At 44.3% G+C, this 21,683-nt stretch overlaps 1 protein-coding gene across 1 annotated transcript in view; it reads left to right on the plus strand.

Moving 5' to 3' along the window:
* SLC13A3 (solute carrier family 13 member 3) overlaps positions 1-21,683 on the plus strand; it is a 95,234-nt gene that overhangs the window by 25,977 nt on the left and 47,574 nt on the right. The window contains exons 2-3 of the mRNA XM_017877894.1: positions 11,510-11,775; positions 14,613-14,776. Coding sequence (XP_017733383.1) covers positions 11,510-11,775; positions 14,613-14,776 — 430 coding nt within the window. The remainder of the gene's footprint in view (positions 1-11,509; positions 11,776-14,612; positions 14,777-21,683) is intronic.

Genomic DNA, 21,683 nt, shown 5'->3' on the forward strand with positions numbered 1-21,683 from the left:
CCCTTTACAGCAGACACTTCTCTAGTGAGTCTTACAGGGTCAGGAGACTAGACGGTCTCCCCCTTCTCAGAACACTTCACAGCCCTTCCGTTGGGCTTTTCTCCCTGGCTTCTACCCCTCTAGTTCCTGGTTTCCTATACATGGGAACTCCCTCAGGGGTCCTATATCACTTAGAAGTGGACCTCTTAGGCAGGATTTTAAAGAGGCCCTGGGCTGAAATTCTTATTTCATAACCACATCTGGTCTTTAGAAATACTTGAGCTTTCCCTCCTCACATCTTTGGAATGTTGGCCCAGCTAGGATTGAAGGATAAAACACAGGGTTCTAAGTTCACTTTGAATTTCAGATGAACAAGGAGTCGTTTTTAAACTATAAGTATATCCCAAATAGTGTGTGGGATATACTTATCCTAAACAATTATTTGCTGCTATTCATCCTAATACTGATTGAATATTTGGGAACAGCTTGTCTAGGTCTCACCATCTCCCCCTTGTGTAACAGCATAATGCTATGAGCAGGTTGCCTTGTGTCTGCCCAGCAGGCTGTCTACTACTTTCATCTCTGTGACCCTGGCCAGGTTACTTATTCATGCTGTGCTTCAGTTGCATTATCTGCTAAATGGAGATAATCATGGAACCTACTTCATAGGGCTGTTGTGACAATCACAATTAAACTGAGATAATACACAGGTACAGTTGTTTGGGCCGTGTCTGCCACATAGCAAATTCTCAATAGGTATTTACTGTTATTAGTATTATTATGGTGATAGTGATTGTTGTTGCTATTGCATGAAGAGAGGAAGAACTAAAGCCTCCAGATAGGCTATTTTCTGGAGAAAGGAGCCAGAACTAGAAGGATGGAGTTCCTGGGAATGAGGAATTGGGAGGGAACAGGATGGTTATTATGAGCATGCCTTGTGGGAGACAGTGAGGCTGAGATGGGGAGTGATGGAGGGGCAGGGATGGCAAGGACAAGCCAGGAAGCTTGAGAGAGGTTCTCTTGGTTTAGGAATATGAGAGATTTTCAGGCATGCTAGAGAATAGAGAGGATGTGGGCATTTGACAAGAACACCCACAGATTGTGCAGAAATACATAGTGATAAAGAGAAAACTCTGGTCAGACCACCTGGGTTCAAATCCTGACTGCCTCAGCAGCTGTGGGCAAGTCACCTGACTTTTCCTGTCTGCCTCAGTTGTCCCATCAGTAAAACAGAGCTAATAATATCTGTCTCAAAGGATTGTTGTGAAAATAAAATGAGTTGATAAGTGCAATTACTTGGAAATTAATTGCTTGCTAATTAATTGCTAGTGATTATTGTACTTTGAGTCCCTTAAATGTTTAAGAGAAAGGAGTTTAAAAATTAGAATTCCTGTTTAGACTATGCAGTTTGTAAGCTGCAACACTACCCTGGGACTGAATTACCTGGGCCACAGTGTTATGCATGACCTAAATCAATGTCCTTTTGTAATTTCCCCCAAAACAGAGGGGGAAAGTAATAGTACCTTCCTGAATCCAGGTGTGTCAGTGTATGCCTGTCATCCCAGCTACTTGGGAGGCTGAGATGGGAAGTTCACTTGAGCCTGGGAATTCAAGACCAGCCTGGGCAACACAGTGAGACCTTGGTTCAAAAAAAAAAAGAAAAGAAAAAAGAAAAGAAAAGTAAAAGAAAAAGAAAAAAAGAAAGAAAGAAAAGAAAAGAAAAAAAGATGCCTCCTTGAAAAGATTGTTAGGGGCGTTAAATGAGTTAATACATAGAAGATGCCTGAAACTTAGAGAATACTCAAAAAATGTTGGTGGTTGTGATTGTCATTATACTGTAGTTATTCTTCTGCATAGAGATGTGAAGCTGCATAGAAAAGGAAACTCTCACCAGAGCTCCTCAGAATTGAAATTTTCCAGGTGACTGCATGTCACTGTTCTCAACCATTATATTCCATTTTCTTTTCTTTTAATGCCGTTGTCAGGATCACCCAGGTAACAGGGTTATCCTGTCCTCATAAAGTGAATTAGGAAGTGTTCCGTTTTTCTCTGCTCTCGAAAGAGTTTCTGCAAGATGGTATTATTTATTCCTTCAATGTTTGGTAGAATTACCATTGAAGCCAGAAGGGCTTGGAGCTTTTTTGTGGGGAGGTTTGTAATGATTGATTCAGTTTCTTCAATAGACACTGAAATATTCAGCTTTTTAATTTCTTTTTCTGATAGTTGAGAAAGGTATGTTTTATCAGGAAGTTTCTCTGGTTACTTGAAATTATCAAAGTTATTGGTAAAAAGTTGTTCAAACTATCCCTTTTGTACCCCTTTCATATTGTAAGATCTGAGTCATGTCTTTTTAAAATTCTTGTCATCTATTAAGTTCTGACCTTAGAGTGTCCCTAACAGGGAAGCTATATTGCCTTCTTAAATTTGTAACTTTGATGCTACTCATGAGTATCACACACACACACACAAACACACACACACGCACACACCATACACCAATTCCTGTTGAGTTAGAGGAGTAAATTTGCAAGGATCTCCTACTGCTCCGGAAATCCGCCCTCATATTTTAAAGTACAATAGGCAAATAATGCTCAAGTGCCTGCTGGACAAAGGGGAGGCTCTGACCTTAGGAATCTGCAAAAGCTTTTATTCTCTAAGATTTAGTTTAAATAGCTCTTCCTAAGAGAAATGTTCCCTGCTATCTTTCTTTGTCCTCTAAGCTAAGTTAATTACTTTCCCCTAGGTATCCCTGGCTTACTGAGAACCACATGTTGGTCCCAGTGTAGTTATTTGACCCGGCATCCACCTGCCTGATCCCTATACTCTGAGCAACTCGAGGGCAGATGTTCACTTACTCATCTCTACCTGCTGAACTTTCAGCATGGTGGCCAGCAAAGAGTCAGGGTCACAATCCATTTATTCTTTCACTCATTCCACACTCTCTGATACCAATTCCCTCAATGTGTTGGGGACTGTGCCAAGTGCTGGGGACACAGAAGGGAACAAGACAAAAGAAACAGAGTCCCTCTTCTCAGGGAACTTTCTTAGTAGTTAAGGAGACAGAGTCAGTAAATCGTTTTGAATGGATGAACCTTTGCAGGTTACAATTTGGCAGCATTTACCACCTTATTTTCCGTGGAGCATAAGTTGTGGAGGATTTTAAGAAATATTTCAGTCTGTGGTCAAATATATTTTGGAAACTTTGGGTTAGACAAGGCCAAATAAAATGTGTGTACTACATGATTTGTCAGCCCTTTCAGTGTACTAATTATGAATTTTTAGCGGAGTAGTTGGGAGAGCAGTTCCTGAAAAACTTATTTGGTTTTAGAACCCTTTCTTGGGAAGATATCATGTGACCTTGGATGTTATGTGCTGGGAAGTTCCACATAGAGATTGCTTAAGACCCCCTGGGTACTCAATGTATTTTTCTTGATTTGGAGCCACAAATTTTTTTATTCCAGAACCATCTATAAGATGAGAAGACTTCAAAAGTTCATAAGAAAGTAGAATTAAAAGACAAAATAAAATATAAACTTTGTTTCTCAACATAAGCTCCATCAAGTTCTAGACACTTTTGTAATGATGATACCAGCTATTTAATCCATCCTTAAAGAACTAAGAGTCTAGGGAATTTAACCATGTCAATGTCATCTTCTTTTACATTATTAGCTGAAGAAAAATGGGTGCTCTTTAAAGAGTTTTGAAGATTAGGAAACAAAAAGAAGTCAGAAGAAGCCAAATCAGGACCATAAGACAGATGCCTAATGATTTCCCGTTAAAACTCCCACAAAACTGTCCTTGTTTGAAGAGAGGAAGGAGCAGGAGCATTGCTGTGGTGAAGGACTCTCTGGGGAAGCTTTCCCTAGCATTTTTCTGCTAAAGCTTTGGCTAATCCTCATAAAACTCTCATAATGAGCAGATGTTATTGTTCTTTGGCCCTCCAGAAAGTCAACAAGGAAAATGCCTTGAGCATCCCCCCAAAAATGTTGCCATGACCTTTGCTCTTGATCAGTTCACTTTTGCTTTGACCGGACCACTTCCAACTCTTGATGGCCATTGCCTTGATTGTGCTTTGTCTTCAGGATTGTACTGGCAAAGCCATGTTTTGACTCCTGTTACAATTCTTAGAAGAAATGCTTCAGGATCTTGATCGCATTTGTTTAAAATTTCCATTGAAAGTCCTGTTCTTATCTGCAGCTGATCTCGGTGCAGTGGTCTTGGTACCCATCAAGTGGAAAGTTTGTCCAACTTTAATTTTCCAGTCAGAATTGTGTATGCTGAACCAATTGAGACATCTGTGGTGTTGGCTATTGTTTCTGCTGTTAATTTTTGGTCCTTTTTAATTAGGGCATGAACAAGATTAATTTTTTTTTTCCTTGCAGATCCATGTGGATGCTCTGCCACTGCAGGCTTCATCTTCAACATAGTCTCATCCCTTCTAAAACAAATTATCCATTTGTAAATTAGAATTTCTTTGGGGCATTGTCCCCATAAACTGTTCGTAAAGCGTCAAGCTTCACCATCAATTTGATGTTTGTTTTTACTTCAACTTTAGCAGAATTCATAGAACTCTGATAGGGGCGGTTTTCAAACTATCCTTTTTAGTGCCTCAAACTAGATTCTGTTCAGACATGTGATAATAAGTTAGTATGAGTTTATTTTGGTGCAAAATTTGAAATCCCTGTATAGTTTTAAATAATACATATTTTCATGAACTTTTGAAGATCCCTTGTCTTAACCTCTCTGTGCCTCAATTTTCTCATTTGCTAAATGTAAATGAAAATGATACTAACCTTCCTTTCATAAGGTTGTTTAATGAACAAATAGATATAACATACTTAGAACAGTCCCGGGCATATAGTCACATTCAATAAATGTTAGTTCTTATTTTTTCCATCGCTGTGTGATAGAGATATTCTGAATTTTGCAATAGCAAAGATGAAAGCACACACATTAAGTTCTATTAAAATGTCAGGTATTATTTATTGTTAGGAGAATGGAGAAGGTGAGTGTTTTAGTCAGGAGTCTGAGTTGCAAATGACAGAAACTTGAATCACAGAGACATGAAGTCACCTATCCAAGGTCACAAAAGTCATGGTGTAGTCAAGCTATAGTTCAAATCCAGGAAGTCTTGCAACAAGCCCAGGTTCTTGACCGCTGTGCTGTTCTGCTCTTCTGTGAACCGAGTGCTGTGAGAGCACAGATATTGGAACTGACCAGGACTTTAGGGTGGGGGTCACAGGATAAAAATGGCCTCTACAAGATGAGTCATAATTCACTAGATGAAGAAGTAGAAGAATATTCCTGGCAAAAGGAAAAGCATGTGCAAAGGCCCAGAGATTGACAAGCAGTGTAGACTGCTGAGAGAACTGTGTCCAAGAGAACAGAGAAAGTGGGGAATGTGGGAAGCCTGTACTGGGACACCCTGATAAGCTTCGAATGCCATGACTGTAAGTCTGGGGGCCATGGGGAGCCAGAGGAGGTGTTTGAGCAGGGGAGTGGCATGATCTGAAGGGCGTTTTAGAAGTATTCCTTTGACTGTTCATGTGGAGGATGCATAAAGACAAGTGCAAAGGTTAAGAAATAGTCTCAGTGAAAGCTGATGAAGTTTGACCTTGGTCAAGAGCAGGGCAGATGGAGGGGAGAGACCTAAATGCTCAGGCTCTAATGACAGAGCTTGGACTCTCTTGTATCAGATCATGCCTGGGACCTCTCTCAACTGGGTTTGGCTCAGATAAACCCCAAATCCAGCTGGAGGACATGACCCTTCTTTTTGACTGAAATACAAAAGAGGCTTCCAGTGTAGGCAAGAAGGCAGTCCCTCTCCTTCTCTGTGCCAAACACCTCTCCAATCGTAGCTCAGAAACATGTCACCCTCTCTGAGAAGCCCTCTGTGTTAGACTGGGTCTTCAGAAGGATCCTGAGACAATGATTTGACTGCAAGGAATTTGGGGGCAGTGGACAAGGGAAACAGTGAAGAGCATGGAAGAAATACGGGTGTGTTAATGAAGAGGTTCCTGCCAGCAGCAGGGATTCAGCCTTACTGGGGACTTCTGGGAAATGGTTTTCAACATGCCTCAGTTATCCCACTGAAAGGCAACTGAACTTCGTGGCTGGGAACTATTCCTAGCAGTGTTATTTCTTTGCAGTCTTGGCCAAGTGTGCTTCTAAAGCCAGAGAAATCTGAAGACATCACTGGTGTAAACAGGAATGGTGGGCACCAAAGGGAGAGATGGAGGACTGTCTTAGTCCATTTGGGCTACTATAACAAAATACCTTAGACTGAGTGATATTTAAACAATAGAAATATATTGCTTACAGTTCTGGGGGCTGGGAATTTCAAGATCAAGGCACTGGCGGATTCAGTGCCTGGTGGGGCCTTGCTCTTTTCTTCACAGACAGTTCCTTATTGCTATGTCCTCACATTGCAGAAAGAAGGCCCTTAGGCCCCTTTTATGAGGACACTAATCCTATTAGTGAGAGCAGAACCCTTATGACCTAATCACTTCCCAAAGGCCCTGCCTCTTATCACCACTACAATGGGGATGAGGATTCCATATATGAATCTGGGGGGACAGAAACATTGAGACCATAGCAAGGAGGTGCTGAGGTGTCTGCCCTTCTCAGACCCCACTGCCTGACACAGCTCCCTTTCTCCTTTGCTCCATAGCTCACTGTCTTAAACTCTGTTTTAGCACTTGTCTCTCTGGGGGATGAATGATTTGTCTTCATGTCTGTCTCCTTGAGCAGTGGAAGCAGATGAACCAGGGATGGGCTAGGCACCAAACCTTGTATACCAAGTAAAGGTGTGGACTACAGTCTAGGAATCTAGGACCAGGGATGGGCTAGGCACCAAATCTTGAATGCCAAGTAGAGGGGTGGACTACAGTCTAGGAGTCTAAGTGTCTCATAATAGACCTAAGATGAAAGTGAAACATCTTATAGTCATATCATTTTTAAAACGCAAAGATGAGGATTGTCTGAAGGGGTGCAAGAGTTCATTTATGGTATGTCTGGGCTCCTGTGGGAATTGGAGATTATAATCTCCACCAAGGACTCATATTTACAAATTGGGATACCTGTTGGTCTGGCAAGTGGTACGCAGAACAGGATACATGGGGCATTCCTTCTTGGGTCAGCAGGAAGATCTGACAGAAAGTAATTGTATATTTTAAAAAGCATGAATTCATTGTGGAGCAGGATACCAAGCATGGGTGGAAGAAAGACAGTTTTGCAGCAGACTGTGATGCAGATTTCCTGGCCCAGGGGATGATACATGGATGTTCTTCTGCCTGGAGGCCCACAGTGGTGTGCTGCAGCCAGCTTATGCTGGCTTGGGAAATGTGATTGTCAAGTTTTTAGGAATTCTAATAGCCACTTATTAAATACAGACCTTCATACACACACACACACACACACACACACACACACACACACACACAGTTTTCAAGAGCCAATTGTTCAACATTTACCAACACACATCTGTTGTTTGAGGGATATTTGGCAGAAAGAGGCTGGGAAGGTGATTTGGGCTTGAGAAGCACTGTAGTTTTGTTTGTTTGGTTTTAGAGACCAGGTTTCACTGTGTTGCCCAGGCTGGACTTGAACTCCTGGCCTCAAGCAATCATCTTTCCTAAGCCTCCCAAGTAGCTGGGACTATAGGCACCTGGCTAAGAATCATTTATTGATTGGCGTGGTCAGATTTGCTTGTTAAAAATTTAGAGACTATGTCTTAGTCATTTTCCTTGTGCCAGCTTCCAGCCCAGGGCATAGCATGTGGTCAGGAATAAAGTTTGCTAAATGGATAGATGAATGAATGATAACTTGGCTTGAGCTTTTTCTCTAGGTTGTAGAAGCATGTATTCATCATTCAACAGATATTTTGGGTGCCTACTATATGCCAGGAACTGTTCTTGGCATTGGGAACACAATCCCTGCCCTCCTAGAGCTTGCATTCTAATAGAGGAGAAAACATATAGAGCTATAAAATCTGCTTTCAGGTGGTAACCAGTTACATGAAAGAACATGAAGCAGGATAAGGGGCTGGAGACAGGGTTTCGTGCTGCTTTTGTACTGGCAGCCAAGACTCAGGAGGAGAGGTGGCTCCATCTCTCCAAAGTTGTGTGTCTTCAGGAAGGCCCCTTTGGCTCTCTGAGCTGTGGAAACCAATCGTCCCCAGGTGATATTCAGGTTCCCAGCCTAAGAAGGCTGAGGTGGCCTTGGCCAAGTCTGAAACCTTGGGTACACCGGCTCCCCAGGTGGTTACCAAAGCTCTGTAGGCAGAATGTTGGGATTCCAGGATCTTCTCTAAATGGGGTGCTGTTTATTGTGCCACTGGTTTCCCACATCCTTGTTTGCTGTGCTGTATACCTGGGACGGGCCTGCCCTCTATCTCTGTGGAATTTTGGGATGATGCCTTTTGACTCCAAGCACACATTGAGGCTTTTCCACAAAAGGGCGCCTTTTCCACAAAAGGGTCTCAGCTTCTTGTTGGGGGAGTTTTGGGGTTCTGGAAACAGCTCTGACATCCACCTGCTGACTCACTCTTTCCCTCTCTGATCCGAGTCTCCACATCTGTAGAGCCAGGGAAATGAGAGGGGCTTGGTGATGATCTGATGATCTGCCACTGAACCCCCAAATCGGGGAGGTTAAGGGGCTGCCAGGGTAGGTGGAAGGGAGGCAGAGAACAGAGAAGCCCATGACCAGCTCCTTATCCCACTTGTCCAGAAAAGTGCCTTTTTTCCCCCTGATTTTTATATTCAAAGTTTGTCTGTTTTATATATTGGGATTCAACATACAATTTTGCTTGAACAAAGGGCTGGGGGTTATTAGTATTTGTGGACTCTGGTCTTGTGATTCTCAAAGATATCTTACCTCTGAGATGCATGGATCTGCCTGATTTGAGAAACTGAAAGGATGGTGACAAATCAAAACTTAGAGAATTTTTAGTTGTAAAGTTTGATTCTGTATTAGTCCTTTTACTTTCAACCTTTAATGGGTGTGTCCAATAACCTGGGTTCTTGGGATATTCATTCCAAGTTGAGTTAATTTGTTTTACAGTTGTTCTTCTCTGGCCCCCAAGAAATAAATTTTAGGTATCCTGAAGGATAACTTTGTATTAACTGTGGCAGCTTATTTAATTTTTTTCTCTAAAACAATGTATCTTCAAAAAACTAGCTGGGCGAGGTGGCGGGCGCCTGTAGTCCCAGCTACTGGGGAGGCTGAGGCAGGAGAATGGCGTAAACCTGGGAGGCGGAGCTTGCAGTGAGCTGAGATCCGGCCACTGCACTCCAGCCTGGGTGACAGAGCGAGACTCCGTCTCAAAATAAAAAAAAAATAAAATAAAATAAAACAATGTATCTTAAGTCAATAGGAAAATGGGATGAGCTGTACAGAAATTCTCCCTGTGGGAGACTTTTTGCACATCTATATATTTCATAAGTGAATGTGAGCAACTGATAGAAAAGCTAAGGGACTTGGGAATCTGGACATTTTCCAATGTAGGGTGTGTTAAGCAGAGTCTCGGGATGTGTGTTTCAAGGTATGGAAACTGGTGACAGTGTGTCTCCCCCATCTCAGTAAATGACAACCCCATCTTCCCACTGCCGAGACCTACAACTTGGAATTGCCCTTGACTTCTGTCTTTGCTCACGTATCACAACAGATCTATCAGCCAAGCTGTCAGACGTGACCTTGGAAATAGATCGAGAATTCAACTGCTTCTCACTACCAACAACTGCCGGCAATGGGCCCTACTGGCCAGTGTCTTTTGCCTGGATTGTTGCCACAGCTGTCTGATGGGTCTCCGTGGTCCCTCCCTGGCCTCCCTCTAAGATGGATTAACTAATCATAGCGTCCCCCATGTAACCAGATACCTGTCCTGTTTCGCTGAGGATATGTTCCCTTAGAATGGTGCTCTGTTCGATGTCCTATGGACATGGAATAAAGTTAACAAAACTTACTGTAAGTAGGAAGTAAGAGCCATAAGATGGCTCCAGACAGGAGCAAATCCAAGAAGAAGTTCATGTTTCCTAGAACATGCAAGATCATTGCCTTGAGAGGACATAAGAAAGCAAGGGCAGGGGAGGAATAGTTTCATTCCAACAGTGACCACGCGAATAATAGGACATTAAGTATTACGAATCCTGTGGGACACGGATGCATTAGATGTGAAGTCATTGTCATTATCACTCTCATGATGAGAACAGGTGTGTAGTTTGACAGGTTTTGACAAATGTGCACACCAATGTAGCTACCACTCCAATCTAGTTATAGAACATTGCCATCAGCCCAAAAGTTTCCTCTGTGCTCCTCTGCATCCCCTACCTATGCCCCCACAACATAGACCTTCCACCCTAACCCTGGCAACCACTGATTAGACTTAAATTACTTTGTCTGCCCTTCATTGGTTCTAATATTCAGCTGAGAACAGCAGCAGGGCACTTGTATGAAGGTCTGGCTATCGAGGTAGATTGCCTTGGTCTACCCTGGTCTGCACAGCCATTACCTTGCTAATGACCTCCTTGCACCTCAGTTTCCTAATCCATCAAATGGGGATAATAATCATACCTACTTCACTAGGATTTTGTTAGGAATAAATAGCACCTGGTACTTAACAGCCCAACAGATGTCAGCTATTGTTATTGTTTATGGAGTATGCATTGTGTGTTGGGCATTGTGCTGAGTACTGCGTAAGGATGTGGCAGTTGCTCCCTGTGCCCCTTCTACACCCCCACTGGTGCTCACCATTTCCCCATACACCGGTAGCTTCTTACTGCCTCTGATATGGTCTGCATGAGCATTTCCTCTGGCTGCAGGAGCGTGCTCAGTCTGCACATAAGGATGCCGGAAGTGCTGAAAGTTAATGCTCCCAGTATCAGCCCTCAACCAGTGATGGCCAGGAGTTGGCAAATAAATGCTCCAACTTGCTTGCCTCCAGTTGAGACAACTCTAAGGCATGATTTGCCCTTTCCCCAGGGTTCCCCATCAGAATTGAGCTTCAGGTGTCCACAGTGGTAACCTTCTCGTGGGACACACTCTGAAGCACGGTCTGGCCTGTCCCCAGGGTTCCCCATCAGAATTGAGATCCAGGTGTTCACAGTGGTAACCTTCTCGTGGGACACTCTCTGGATTGGCTTCCTTCTGTTTCACTTCCCCTCTGTCCTTCCAGAACCTCCTGGGATCCCCTATCAATTAAACTATTTTCATTCTCATCTTTATCTCTAAGACAACAGTGTATTTCACTTCATTCTCAAATAGTCCTATGAGGTGGACCAAAATAGCTTCTTCATTTTATAGTAGAGCAAAATGACGCTTAGAAAGGTGACGCCACCTGCTTAAAGTCAACGCCTTAGGCACACACCTGCTCCACTGCTGCCCTGAGAACGAGCCGGGGCAGGCCCTGCTGCAGGCCTCGTTCCCCTTCTGCCCCAGCCCCCGGCCTCCTTCCTCCTCTGCCCTGAGCCCTGGGCCTCCTTCCCCCTCTGCCCTGAGCCCCACTGACCCTCTGAGCATGCATCTCCTCCTGCAGGAAGGCCGCTGCTTGTTTATCATCCTGCTCATGGCGGTGTACTGGTGCACGGAGGCCCTGCCGCTCTCAGTGACAGCGCTGCTGCCCATCGTCCTCTTCCCCTTCATGGGCATCTTGCCCTCCAACAAGGTCTGCCCCCAGTACTTCCTCGACACCAACTTCCTCTTCCTCAGTGGCCTGATCATGGCCAGCGCCATTGAGGAGTGGAATCTGCACCGGCGAATCGCCCTCAAGATCCTGATGCTTGTTGGAGTCCAGCCGGCAAGGTAAGAACAGGTAACGGTTCCAGCCCTACAGTGGAGAGGCAGAGGGACCACACCTCTGGAGCCTATACCTGCTCTTCTTGGTTTACTCGTCCAGGCCAGAAACTCATCGGTTCCCACCATTTATTATTTATTTATTTATTTATTTATTTATTTATTTATTTGTTTATTTATTTATTTCTCAACTATTTAGCAAGCACCCGCTGCATGCTAGACGCAGCACTAGGCCCATCATGGGAAGCTGTTCTCAAAGGTGCAGAAGAACCACCTGGGGAGATGAGATGCTGACCCCCAGGCCCCACCCCCAGGGATTCCAGTCCCATAGTTTTGGAGGGGGCTACACTGGCAGTTTGACCCCGACTGCTCAGGGCTGAATCCCAGATAACCTGCTCTGAAAAATGACTTAACCTCTGTCTGCCTGTGAAATAGTGATGTAGTGGCACCCACCTCATAGAGTGAGGATTAGATGAGCAAATGCAGGTAAATCCCCTACACCTGAGCAGATAATGCTGGCTGTTAGCATTCTTGTTTGCTATTTACCTGCCTAGGTGATGAAGATCAGGTGGGAGTTGAAGGTCGGGGGGATGCAGAGGATATGGGAAGATGGACTGGAAAGGAAGGGGAGTCAGGGTCACAATCCTAGAGAGCCTCAGGCCCTCTGGTTGGGATTTGGACTTTTATTCTTAGAGGATTGGGTGGCCTTTAAAATAGGGGTGTTCTTTCCATCTTATTTTTTGTTCCATGAACCCCTTTGGCAATTTGGTGAATCTTAAGGATCTTCCCAGAATAATGTTTTTTAAAGGCATAAAGCACAACAGAGTTTGAAACAACAACTACAGCAAAATGCAATTATCGATAATTTTTTTTGTAAACACAGACACCTGCGCCCTGGTACAGGTAGGTACCGTTTTATTAACACAGCAACTGGCAAGACCGAGCGATGGGCCTGATCACAGCCATCATGTTGAGCAGCCTTGAGTGTTGATATTTCAAGATGTCTACAGTGATTATAATGTCATTTTAAAATATCAGGGATCTTACCAGGCGCAGTGGCTCCCTCCTGTAATCCCAGCACTTTGGGAGGCTGAGGCAAGTGGGTAGCTTGAGGCCAGGAGTTCAAGACCAGTCTGACTAACATGGCAAAACCCCCGTCTCTACCAAAAATACAAAAAATTCACTGGGCGTGGTGGTGCATGCCTGTGATCCTAGCTACTCAGAAAGCTGAGGTGGGCGGATCGCTTGACCCCAGGAGGCAGAGGTTGCAGTGAGCCAAGATCACGATACTGTACTCCAGCCTCAGTGACAGTGAGACCCTGTCTCAAAAAAGAAAAGAGAGAGAGAAAGAAAGAGAGAGAGAAAAGAAAGAGAGAGAGAAAGAGAAAATGTCAGGGATTTTTTTTTGGGGGGTGACAGAGCCTCAGGCACTGCTCATACACCTGAACTTTGTTGACTGTTTATCACTGACGGAAATGCTTAATTTGATCAGATGTTAGCAAAATGAAGATACACATTTTCCCCCAATCCAGTTCTGAATTATATCCATAGACTTATAGTTATAAATCTGTTCTTTTAAGGGTTATAAGCTGAGGAGTGACATGGCCAGATTTGCATTTTGTTTTTTCAAATACATCTCATTTCCTTCAGATTTGCATTTTTTAAGATTCCTCTTAGTTGCCTTGTAGAGATCAGATAGGAGAGTACCAGAATGAGAAGCTGATACATCCCAGTTGGAAGGCCATTTAGAGTGTCCCAACAAGAGACAGTAGCAGCTTGGACTAGGAGGTGGCAGTGGAGATGAACAGATTGGAAAAATTTGAGAGCAATTTGGGTGATAAAATTGACACAGGGGAGAGCGTAGGAAAAAAATGGTTCTGGATGACTCCTAGGTTTCTAGCATCATCTCTGTGCCAGCTGCTCTGCTAGGCTCTGTAGCTGCACCTCCTCCTAGAGGAGCTGCCAGTCCTGTGGGACAGACTCCATCTATGGAACTGATTCCAATGCCAAGTAGAATTTGATCTCCAAGGGGCACACCATGGTGTGAGAGCCCGCATGAGAGGTAGGGGGATGGGGGGAACTTCCTGGAGGAGGTCACGTTTGAGCTTAACTTTGAAGAATGAGCAGGGCTGCTCTTAAATATATTCTAAAGTTACAATAACTAAAACAGTAAGTCACAAGTCTGAAAACGGATTTTTGAAACAGAATAAATCTAAAGGAAATCCAGATCTGAAGGAAGGATTATCCAATAAATGGTGGGAGCTGGGATAATTGGTTTATTCTATTAAAAAATGGATTTACATCTTACTTTGTATTATGCATCTAAGTAAATTCCAGGTGGATTCAGAGTTCAATATAAAGAGAAAAAATCCTGAGACTTAAATTCTGTTGGTGGGAATGGACCAAGCAAAGGGAGGGAGGCAGAGGAGTAAAGGCGTTGGGTGCTGGTAAGAGGTTCAGCAGAGTCTCAGCAGGGGAAGAATAGGAGGCGAAAAGGGGGAGGAAGCTGAGAAGGCCATGAGGGAAAGATAGTGGAGTGTCTTGGTGCCCTGGCAACTTTTTTCTGAAATGGCTGTCATTGAGGATTTGGGGGCAAGAAAGAGAAAACGTCAGGCTTGAGATATCTTTATAACCTGGGTACCTGTGGACAGTTCACTTAAACACTTTGAACCACAGTTTTCTTAGATCTAAAATAAACCTGGTGAGTGGATTTGGTTTCTGCTTTGAGTCTCAAATTTCCATCTGTAAAATGGATGGATTGGATTCCTTAGGGATGGCAAACTGGGACCAGAGGATCTCCTGGGCCCTGGGCTCTGGATTTGTCTCTAATGCCATCTGCTCTGCAGGCTCATCCTGGGGATGATGGTGACCACCTCGTTCCTGTCCATGTGGCTGAGCAACACTGCTTCCACTGCCATGATGCTTCCCATTGCCAATGCCATCCTGAAAAGTCTCTTTGGTGAGAAGGAGGTTCGAAAGGACCCCGGCCAGGAGAGTGAAGAGAATACAGGTGAGGCTGTACAAAGGAATCGGGGCCAACTCCACCAAGATTTGGAAGTGGGAGCACTTTGGGAGGCCGAGACGGGCGGATCATGAGGTCAGGAGATCGAGACCATCCTGGCTAACACAGTGAAACCCCGTCTCTACTAAAAAAAATACAAAAAACTAGCCAGGCGAGGTGGCGGGCGCCTGTAGTCCCAGCTACTTGGGAGGCTGAGGCAGGAGAATGGCGTAAACCCGGGAGGTGGAGCTTGCAGTGAGCTGAGATCCGGCCACTGCGCTCCAGCCTGGGCCACAGAGCGAGACTCCGTCTCAAAAAAAAAAAAAAAAAAAAAAAAGATTTGGAAGTGGGAATGGGATGTCCAAAGGATGTCAGGGAAGGCCAAGGGCATGCACACTTATTGAGCACCTGCTATGTGTCAGGTGTTTTAATTATGACAATGACTGATAATTAGATAAGAAATCATGGTACCTTGGTTTTTTAAAATTTGCTTTTTTTAAGCACATACTGTATACTGAGCAGTGAGTTGACCTCTTTACATACATTATCTCCCTTAACTCTCAAAACAGCTCTATGAAGTAGGTACTGTAATTAAACCTTGTTTTACAGCATCCAAAGAGATGCTTAGCATCACCAGTATTCAGAGAAATGCAAATTGAAAGAATGACATTTTAATCAATGAGACAGGCAGAAATAAGAAAGCTAGTGAATCCCCATGTTGGCAGGAATGGGGGCCACAGGAACTCTTGTGCACTGCTAGAAAGAGTGTGGACTGGGTTAGAGTTTCTTAAGGATCTTGTGCAAGGATTTAATCACATTAAATGTGTTTATACTCTGTAACCCAGCAGTTTTGCTCCCAGACACCAAAGAAATTCTCTCTTGGGTCCAGGAGGGAATACACATAGTGATATTCACTGTAGCGCCCTCTGTGGTGTGGAGAGTTGGTGGCTACATGGGCTTTATCGCTAGGCATGTAGCAATACAGGCAAAGTCAAAAATGGTGGGTACATGCCACTGAGCATTATGCTGCTTTTAAAAGAGAGAAGAATTAGTGAACCATACACTTCTATAAATGGATCTCATAGAGCAGTTATGATTGCGGGTAAAAACCAGAATGAGATCTATAATACACCCTCCATATGTAAGCTGAAAATACACATGAACGACAAAACATTGTGTAAGAAATGTATAATGAAAAGCTACACATTAAACATATCAGAATGGTTGCTATGGAAAGGGTGAGAGTGGGAAATGGGGAGAGAAAGGACCAAAAAGACCCAATCAATTATAGAAAATAGAAGCTTTGTGCAGTAAATAGTGATAACGTATTATGAACAGAGGGATTTGATTCCCTCAATCCTCTGAACCTGTGTTCTTAACAAAACGAAACGTACACAGCCATTGTATTTCTAGATGACTATATTCAGGCTCCAAGAGGGAAATGACTTTCCCAAATCACATAGTGAAGTTAAAGAAGTCCAGGATCAATTCAGAGGCACAATGATGTCATGACTTTTCATTGGCGACTCTGTGGTTCCCCTGGTCTTATGGTTGCAAAGTGGCTGCCACATCATGTCACTTTAAAATGTCTTACTTTTAATTTATATAACTATTTTAAAAGGAAGATTTGAATTGATATATATGTGGGCAGAAATGGCTAGTTGAACTCCAGCATGGATTCTTCCTTTGTTCTTTTAGGAATAGAACCCAATGCTTTCCTCTCTGAGGAAAGGCTGAAACTACCAGCTCCCCTTGTGATAAGACTTGGTCAGGTAACTGAGTCTGGTCAATGGAATGTGAGTGGAAGTGATGTGTGCAACTTCCAGGTTCTGCCCTTTCTGCCAGGTGGAATGTGAATATGACCCAAAGACCCATCCCCAGGATGACCCGAAACCCAAAGACAGGAGCCACATCTTGAGAGATAGATGGCAGATCTGCCCCTGTGGCTTTGGATCATTTACCTCAGTGAACACAACAAGCATTATCCATGAAACCATAGGTTTTGTGTGCTAGTTCTAGTTTTTAAAATATGAATTAAATTAAATATATATCTGTTAAAACTTAAATGTTTATCCATGTACCATCTAAGTTAACCTCACTGACAGTCACATGAGTATTTCCCTGTCATACACTAAGGGATCTTGCTTATTTTATTTTCACGGCAGCTCTGGATGCTAGAAATGATTATATGTACTTTACAGATGAAGTTCAGAGAGGTGAGATGATGTGTTCAGGATGATAGCATTGGCAAAGTGGCAGAGTCAGCTCTACGCAAGGATGGGGTCTTCCATGAGGAAGGGAAGAGAAACTTTATAGCATGGATTAACAAATTCTATCTACAAATGACCAAATAATAAATACTGCAGACTTTGTAGGCCACTCTGTTGCAACTACTCAATGCTGCCCTTGCAGTCAGAAAGCAGCCACAGATAAAACAAATGAGCAGGTGTGGCAATGTGCCAATAAAATTGTATTTATGGGTGCTGAAATGAAAATTCCATATAATTTTCATAACGGGAAATATTCTTCTATAGATTTTTTTCAACCATTTCAAAATGTAAAAGCCATTCCTAAGTTGGCAGGCCACATAAAAACAAGCGGCGGGCTGGATTGGGTCTGCATAGTTTGGTCACTGACCCCAGCTGTACAATATTGGCTTTCTTGACTTTCAAACTGTTTCCCTTAAGAGAACTGCCTGATGGTCACCCTGGGGTGGCAGCAAGCACCTGGGACTCTGCCCTTTCCCCCATTTCAACCCTAGTTAGACTCAGTTTATTCATTTTGTACACTGGGCTTCTAAGCAATGATAACCAATGTTTACTGTGCACTTAGTTTATGTGCGGACTCTTAGGGGGGCCTTATATCTGAATGAGATGGAACAAGCATCGACCTCATTTAGAGAAATGGAAATTGAGGAAAGAGTTAAAAAGAGTCCCCCCACCCCCCGTTACCCAGTTTCCAAACAATGGCTCTGCTATTTTGAATCCAGGCTGGCTGACTTCAGAGCCTGCACTCTCAGGCTCCATTATTCTGCTTCCCACATGAGACTTTTTACGAAGTGGCAAAGCAAATGATTGAAAGCCAAGTCCCTCATTATGAGAATGAAAAATCTGAGACTCAGGAAGGAGAAGGGACTTGCCCAAGGCCACACACAGTGCTGGCCATGCAGTGAAGTCCAGTCTTTTTCCATGCTGCGGGATGTCAGGAGGGAGGGGACCCTGGGGGTTGGGATAGATACCTGCCTTTACAGGCCATGGGATCAGGGAGAAGGAATTGGTTAATGATCAGCCTCTAAGACCTAAAACAAGGCTAATTCCAGTGCAAAGAGAGCTATTCCCTTTCATCCAGTTCTGAGCTTTGACCAGGTGGCAGGAGACGAGGACAGGGGTGGAGGGAGTAGAGATTCTGCCAGTGGGCTAGGAGAGGCACCAGGAAGTTCTAGGAGCTACAGGTTTGTGAGGGACATCTGTAGCACCAGCAGCAACCATAAACATCATGTGAGCTGAGTTCTCATTTTCTGAGCAAACACCACATGCCAGATACCATACTGATTTTTTTATACTCATTAGCTCATCTGATCTTCGTAATTGTACTGGGAGGTAATGATACCCGTTTTATAGATGAGGAAACTGAGGCTCAGAGAAGCAAAATGATTTGCCCAAAGTAACATGGTGATTTGCTGAGCTCTGTCTGATCCAGAATCTGTGCTTATAAGCACCTTGCCATGGTGCCTGGTACAGAGGAGGCAGAACCTAGGGCAGGGTGGGTCTATCTGGATAAGACTCCAGAGGTCCTCAGACTTGGAGGGCAGCCCCTTTGCCTTTCTCCAGTTCCTTTACCCAGTTCTGTGCCCTGCACTATCTGGGGGACCCAGGGGCCATGTGAGTGATGGCTTTGCCAATGTCCCTCTGCATGCACGCTCTCATTAGGTCCTCCACCACAGCCCTGTGGGGAGGCACTATTAGCATGCCCATTTTACAGAGGAGGAAACTGAAGCTCACAGCCATGATTGGCCCAATGTCCCTTGGCCAGTAAGGGACCCACCTGGATTTTGTTTTTGTTTTTTAGAGACAGGGTCTTCCTCTGTCTCCTAGGCTGGAGTGCAGTGGTGCAATCAGCTCGCTGCAGCCTCAAACTCGCGGGCTCAAGTGATCCTCTAGCCTTGGCCTCCCAGAGCACTGGGATTACAGGCATGAACCACTACTTCTGGCCCTCCACCTGGCTTTTGAATCTAAACTCTTTCGCCTCCTTTTTTCTGTCCATAGACAGCTAGCTTGCCATCTACATCTTTCTTTTATAGGAAGGCCCAGGATACCACCCTTCACAACACAAGGGTCTTTAATGTTGGGTGAAGCGTTGTCTTCATCCATAAGCTAACCCACCTTCTGCAACTTTCCTCATCTATAAAACAAGAACGCTGCCTCTTACTTGAGAAACAAGAGCCAGGTACATAGGAAGTGGTTAATATATGGCAGTTGTATTAAAAACTACCTATGAGACTTCCAGGCATTGGAGGCACAGGTAATAAGACCTTCTACCTCGATGCACCTTGGCATTTCCCCTCCTACTTGAGCAGGATTGATTTGCTTCCTGGTTTACAATCTGTCTCCTCCATAGACTCCAAGCTCCGTGAAAGGCCTATCAATCTTTCTCATTGTCGTGAATCTTCACTAGTGCAGTCTTGTGCACCTAAGACACTGTTGGTACATAGTAGATGTTCAGTAAATGTGTAGAATTAATGGATACACAAATAGACCATTGAACTAACTGTTCTATGCCTCAGTTTCCTCAAACCTAAAACGGGGATAATAATCCTCACTACCTAGGCTGGCATGAGTGCTAAATGAATAAATGGACATAAGCCTGCTTCACTTGGGGGCTTTTGACCTTCCCTGGAGTGCTGTTTACCTAATTTGACACAAGAACTCTTTCCTGAGGGCCCTCTTCGTGTCAAACTTTAAGAACATCTTAGTCATACCAGGGAGGCTAGACTAGAGTTATCAGTTTCACGTCAGACCTGCTAAGTGCCAGGTGGGTGCCTTGGAAATGGACCAAGGTTCAGGGGGTGGGAGATCCAAAGTTCTGGGTATAATCCTGACTCTGCCACTGACCCATTGGGTCCTCTTGATCCCAACTTTAGCCCATCTCTCTGGGCCTCAGTTTCCCCAGTTGTCAAGAGGAAGGTAATAAACTTTGCATAGCTCTCTAAGGCTGCTTGGAGACAGCTGTAAGATCATAAATGTGAAAGTTCTCAGTCCCCTGGCCTGACACAAACTCAAGGGTCGGTATGATGTGAATAGGACCCTACAGAAGCATCAAGCTTCTAATCAACTGGCAATTTCTGAACCCAGAGAAGTCTCTCTGGGGACTTTGCCCCACTGGCCTGTTTCCACGTGGTCTTTTGGGTCACTGAGGTCACAGGAAGCACAGGGGTGGATCCTGTGTAAATGCTTAAGAGCGCCACTCAGCACCAGGTTTTCCAGTTTCATCTTCTTGACTTTACCATCATCATCGTCATCATCATCATCATCAGAAAATCCCTGGTATTAACATTTTTTACATTGCTAATCTCCGTAAGGAAAAAGCAAAACTCCTTCCTGATCTTACATGAAAAAGCAAATTACTGTCTAGAGTTCTGCGTGTACAAATACCCTTCACTGCCTTATTTATAGCACATACAATCTCTTATCAGGGCTCTTCAACTCAGATGCAGAGCAAACGGGGTCAGATGGGGGCTGTGGCACACTGGTGAGCTCAGTTTCCCTATCTGTAACCTCAGACAAGTTGCTGTCCACCCTGGCTGCATAAAGGAATCACCTGCACAGCACCCAGGTGGGAAGAGGGTAGAGTGAGCTAGAGATGGTGGGGGCTAGGGTCACCAAGTCAGAGTTCTTACTCTCTGGCCATCCCCTGGGAACAACTTTGCCCCCAACCTTAGTGTGCTATTAATAGTCCCTCGCTTCCTACTTCAGTGCCCCGGACCCTGGCCTCGTGCGTGGCATGTGGACCTGTTCCCAGCACTTGTGCCCATTGGCCCTTATTCCTATGGCCCAGGGCAGCTGACTCAACTTTCACCTTCAGGCCCCTGCAGGAGGTCCACAGGGCCAGCTCCAGGCACAGGAAAAATGACACAGTACCAACGGGCTACAGCAGCCTGCGGTGGGGAAGAGACCTCCCCAAGCCACAGGCGAGACAAGGAATGTCCACATGGCTGTGTATGTGGCCTGACTTCCATGTGAAGGAAAATCCCATGGGAAAAAGAAAAAAAATCAAACTTCTTTTGTGTCTTGCTTGGGTTCCTAAAGAGTGTCAATGGCCTTCACCAAAGACCCCAGGAATACACCAGTAATGAAACAAGCTGAGTTATCATTTACAGCAGCAGTGAGGGGGTGGGGCGCACATGCCATGAGCTACCCTGAGTGTCTCAGGAAGAGGGTATTAAAAGGAACCCAGGACAAGATCTGGGCTGGAGGTTGGGCACTGAGAGAGACCAGAGGCAATTCTGAGCTGGGTAAGGAAGGAGAAGTAACTCATTTAGCAAGAGAGGGGGATGTTGGGATTTTGAGGGTGTCACAACCACCTTGCCCTTAGACAAGATTATGAAGTGGACTTGCATAGTCTCAGAGTGCCTTTGTCTGAGGTCAGTGTTCTGTTAGATTGTGGAAGTCCAACAGGAGAACAAAGTAACCTGGCTCTGAGTACCAGAATCATTCCGTACGCTCTGTTTTCTTCTTTCTCAATGGTAACCCACATTTACTGAACTTTTGCTAGTACTCAGCTTCCTGTTAAATTCTTTCTGTCTTTTTTTATTATTTTATTTTATTTTATTTTATATTATTTTATTTTATTTTATTTTTTGAGACGGAGTCTTGCTCTGTCGCCCGGTCTGGAGTGCAGTGGCCGGATCTCAGCTCAC

This window comes from Rhinopithecus bieti, unplaced genomic scaffold, assembly GCF_001698545.2.
Source record: "Rhinopithecus bieti isolate Rb0 unplaced genomic scaffold, ASM169854v2 scaffold_10347, whole genome shotgun sequence".
Classification (NCBI taxonomy): Eukaryota; Metazoa; Chordata; class Mammalia; order Primates; family Cercopithecidae; genus Rhinopithecus; species Rhinopithecus bieti.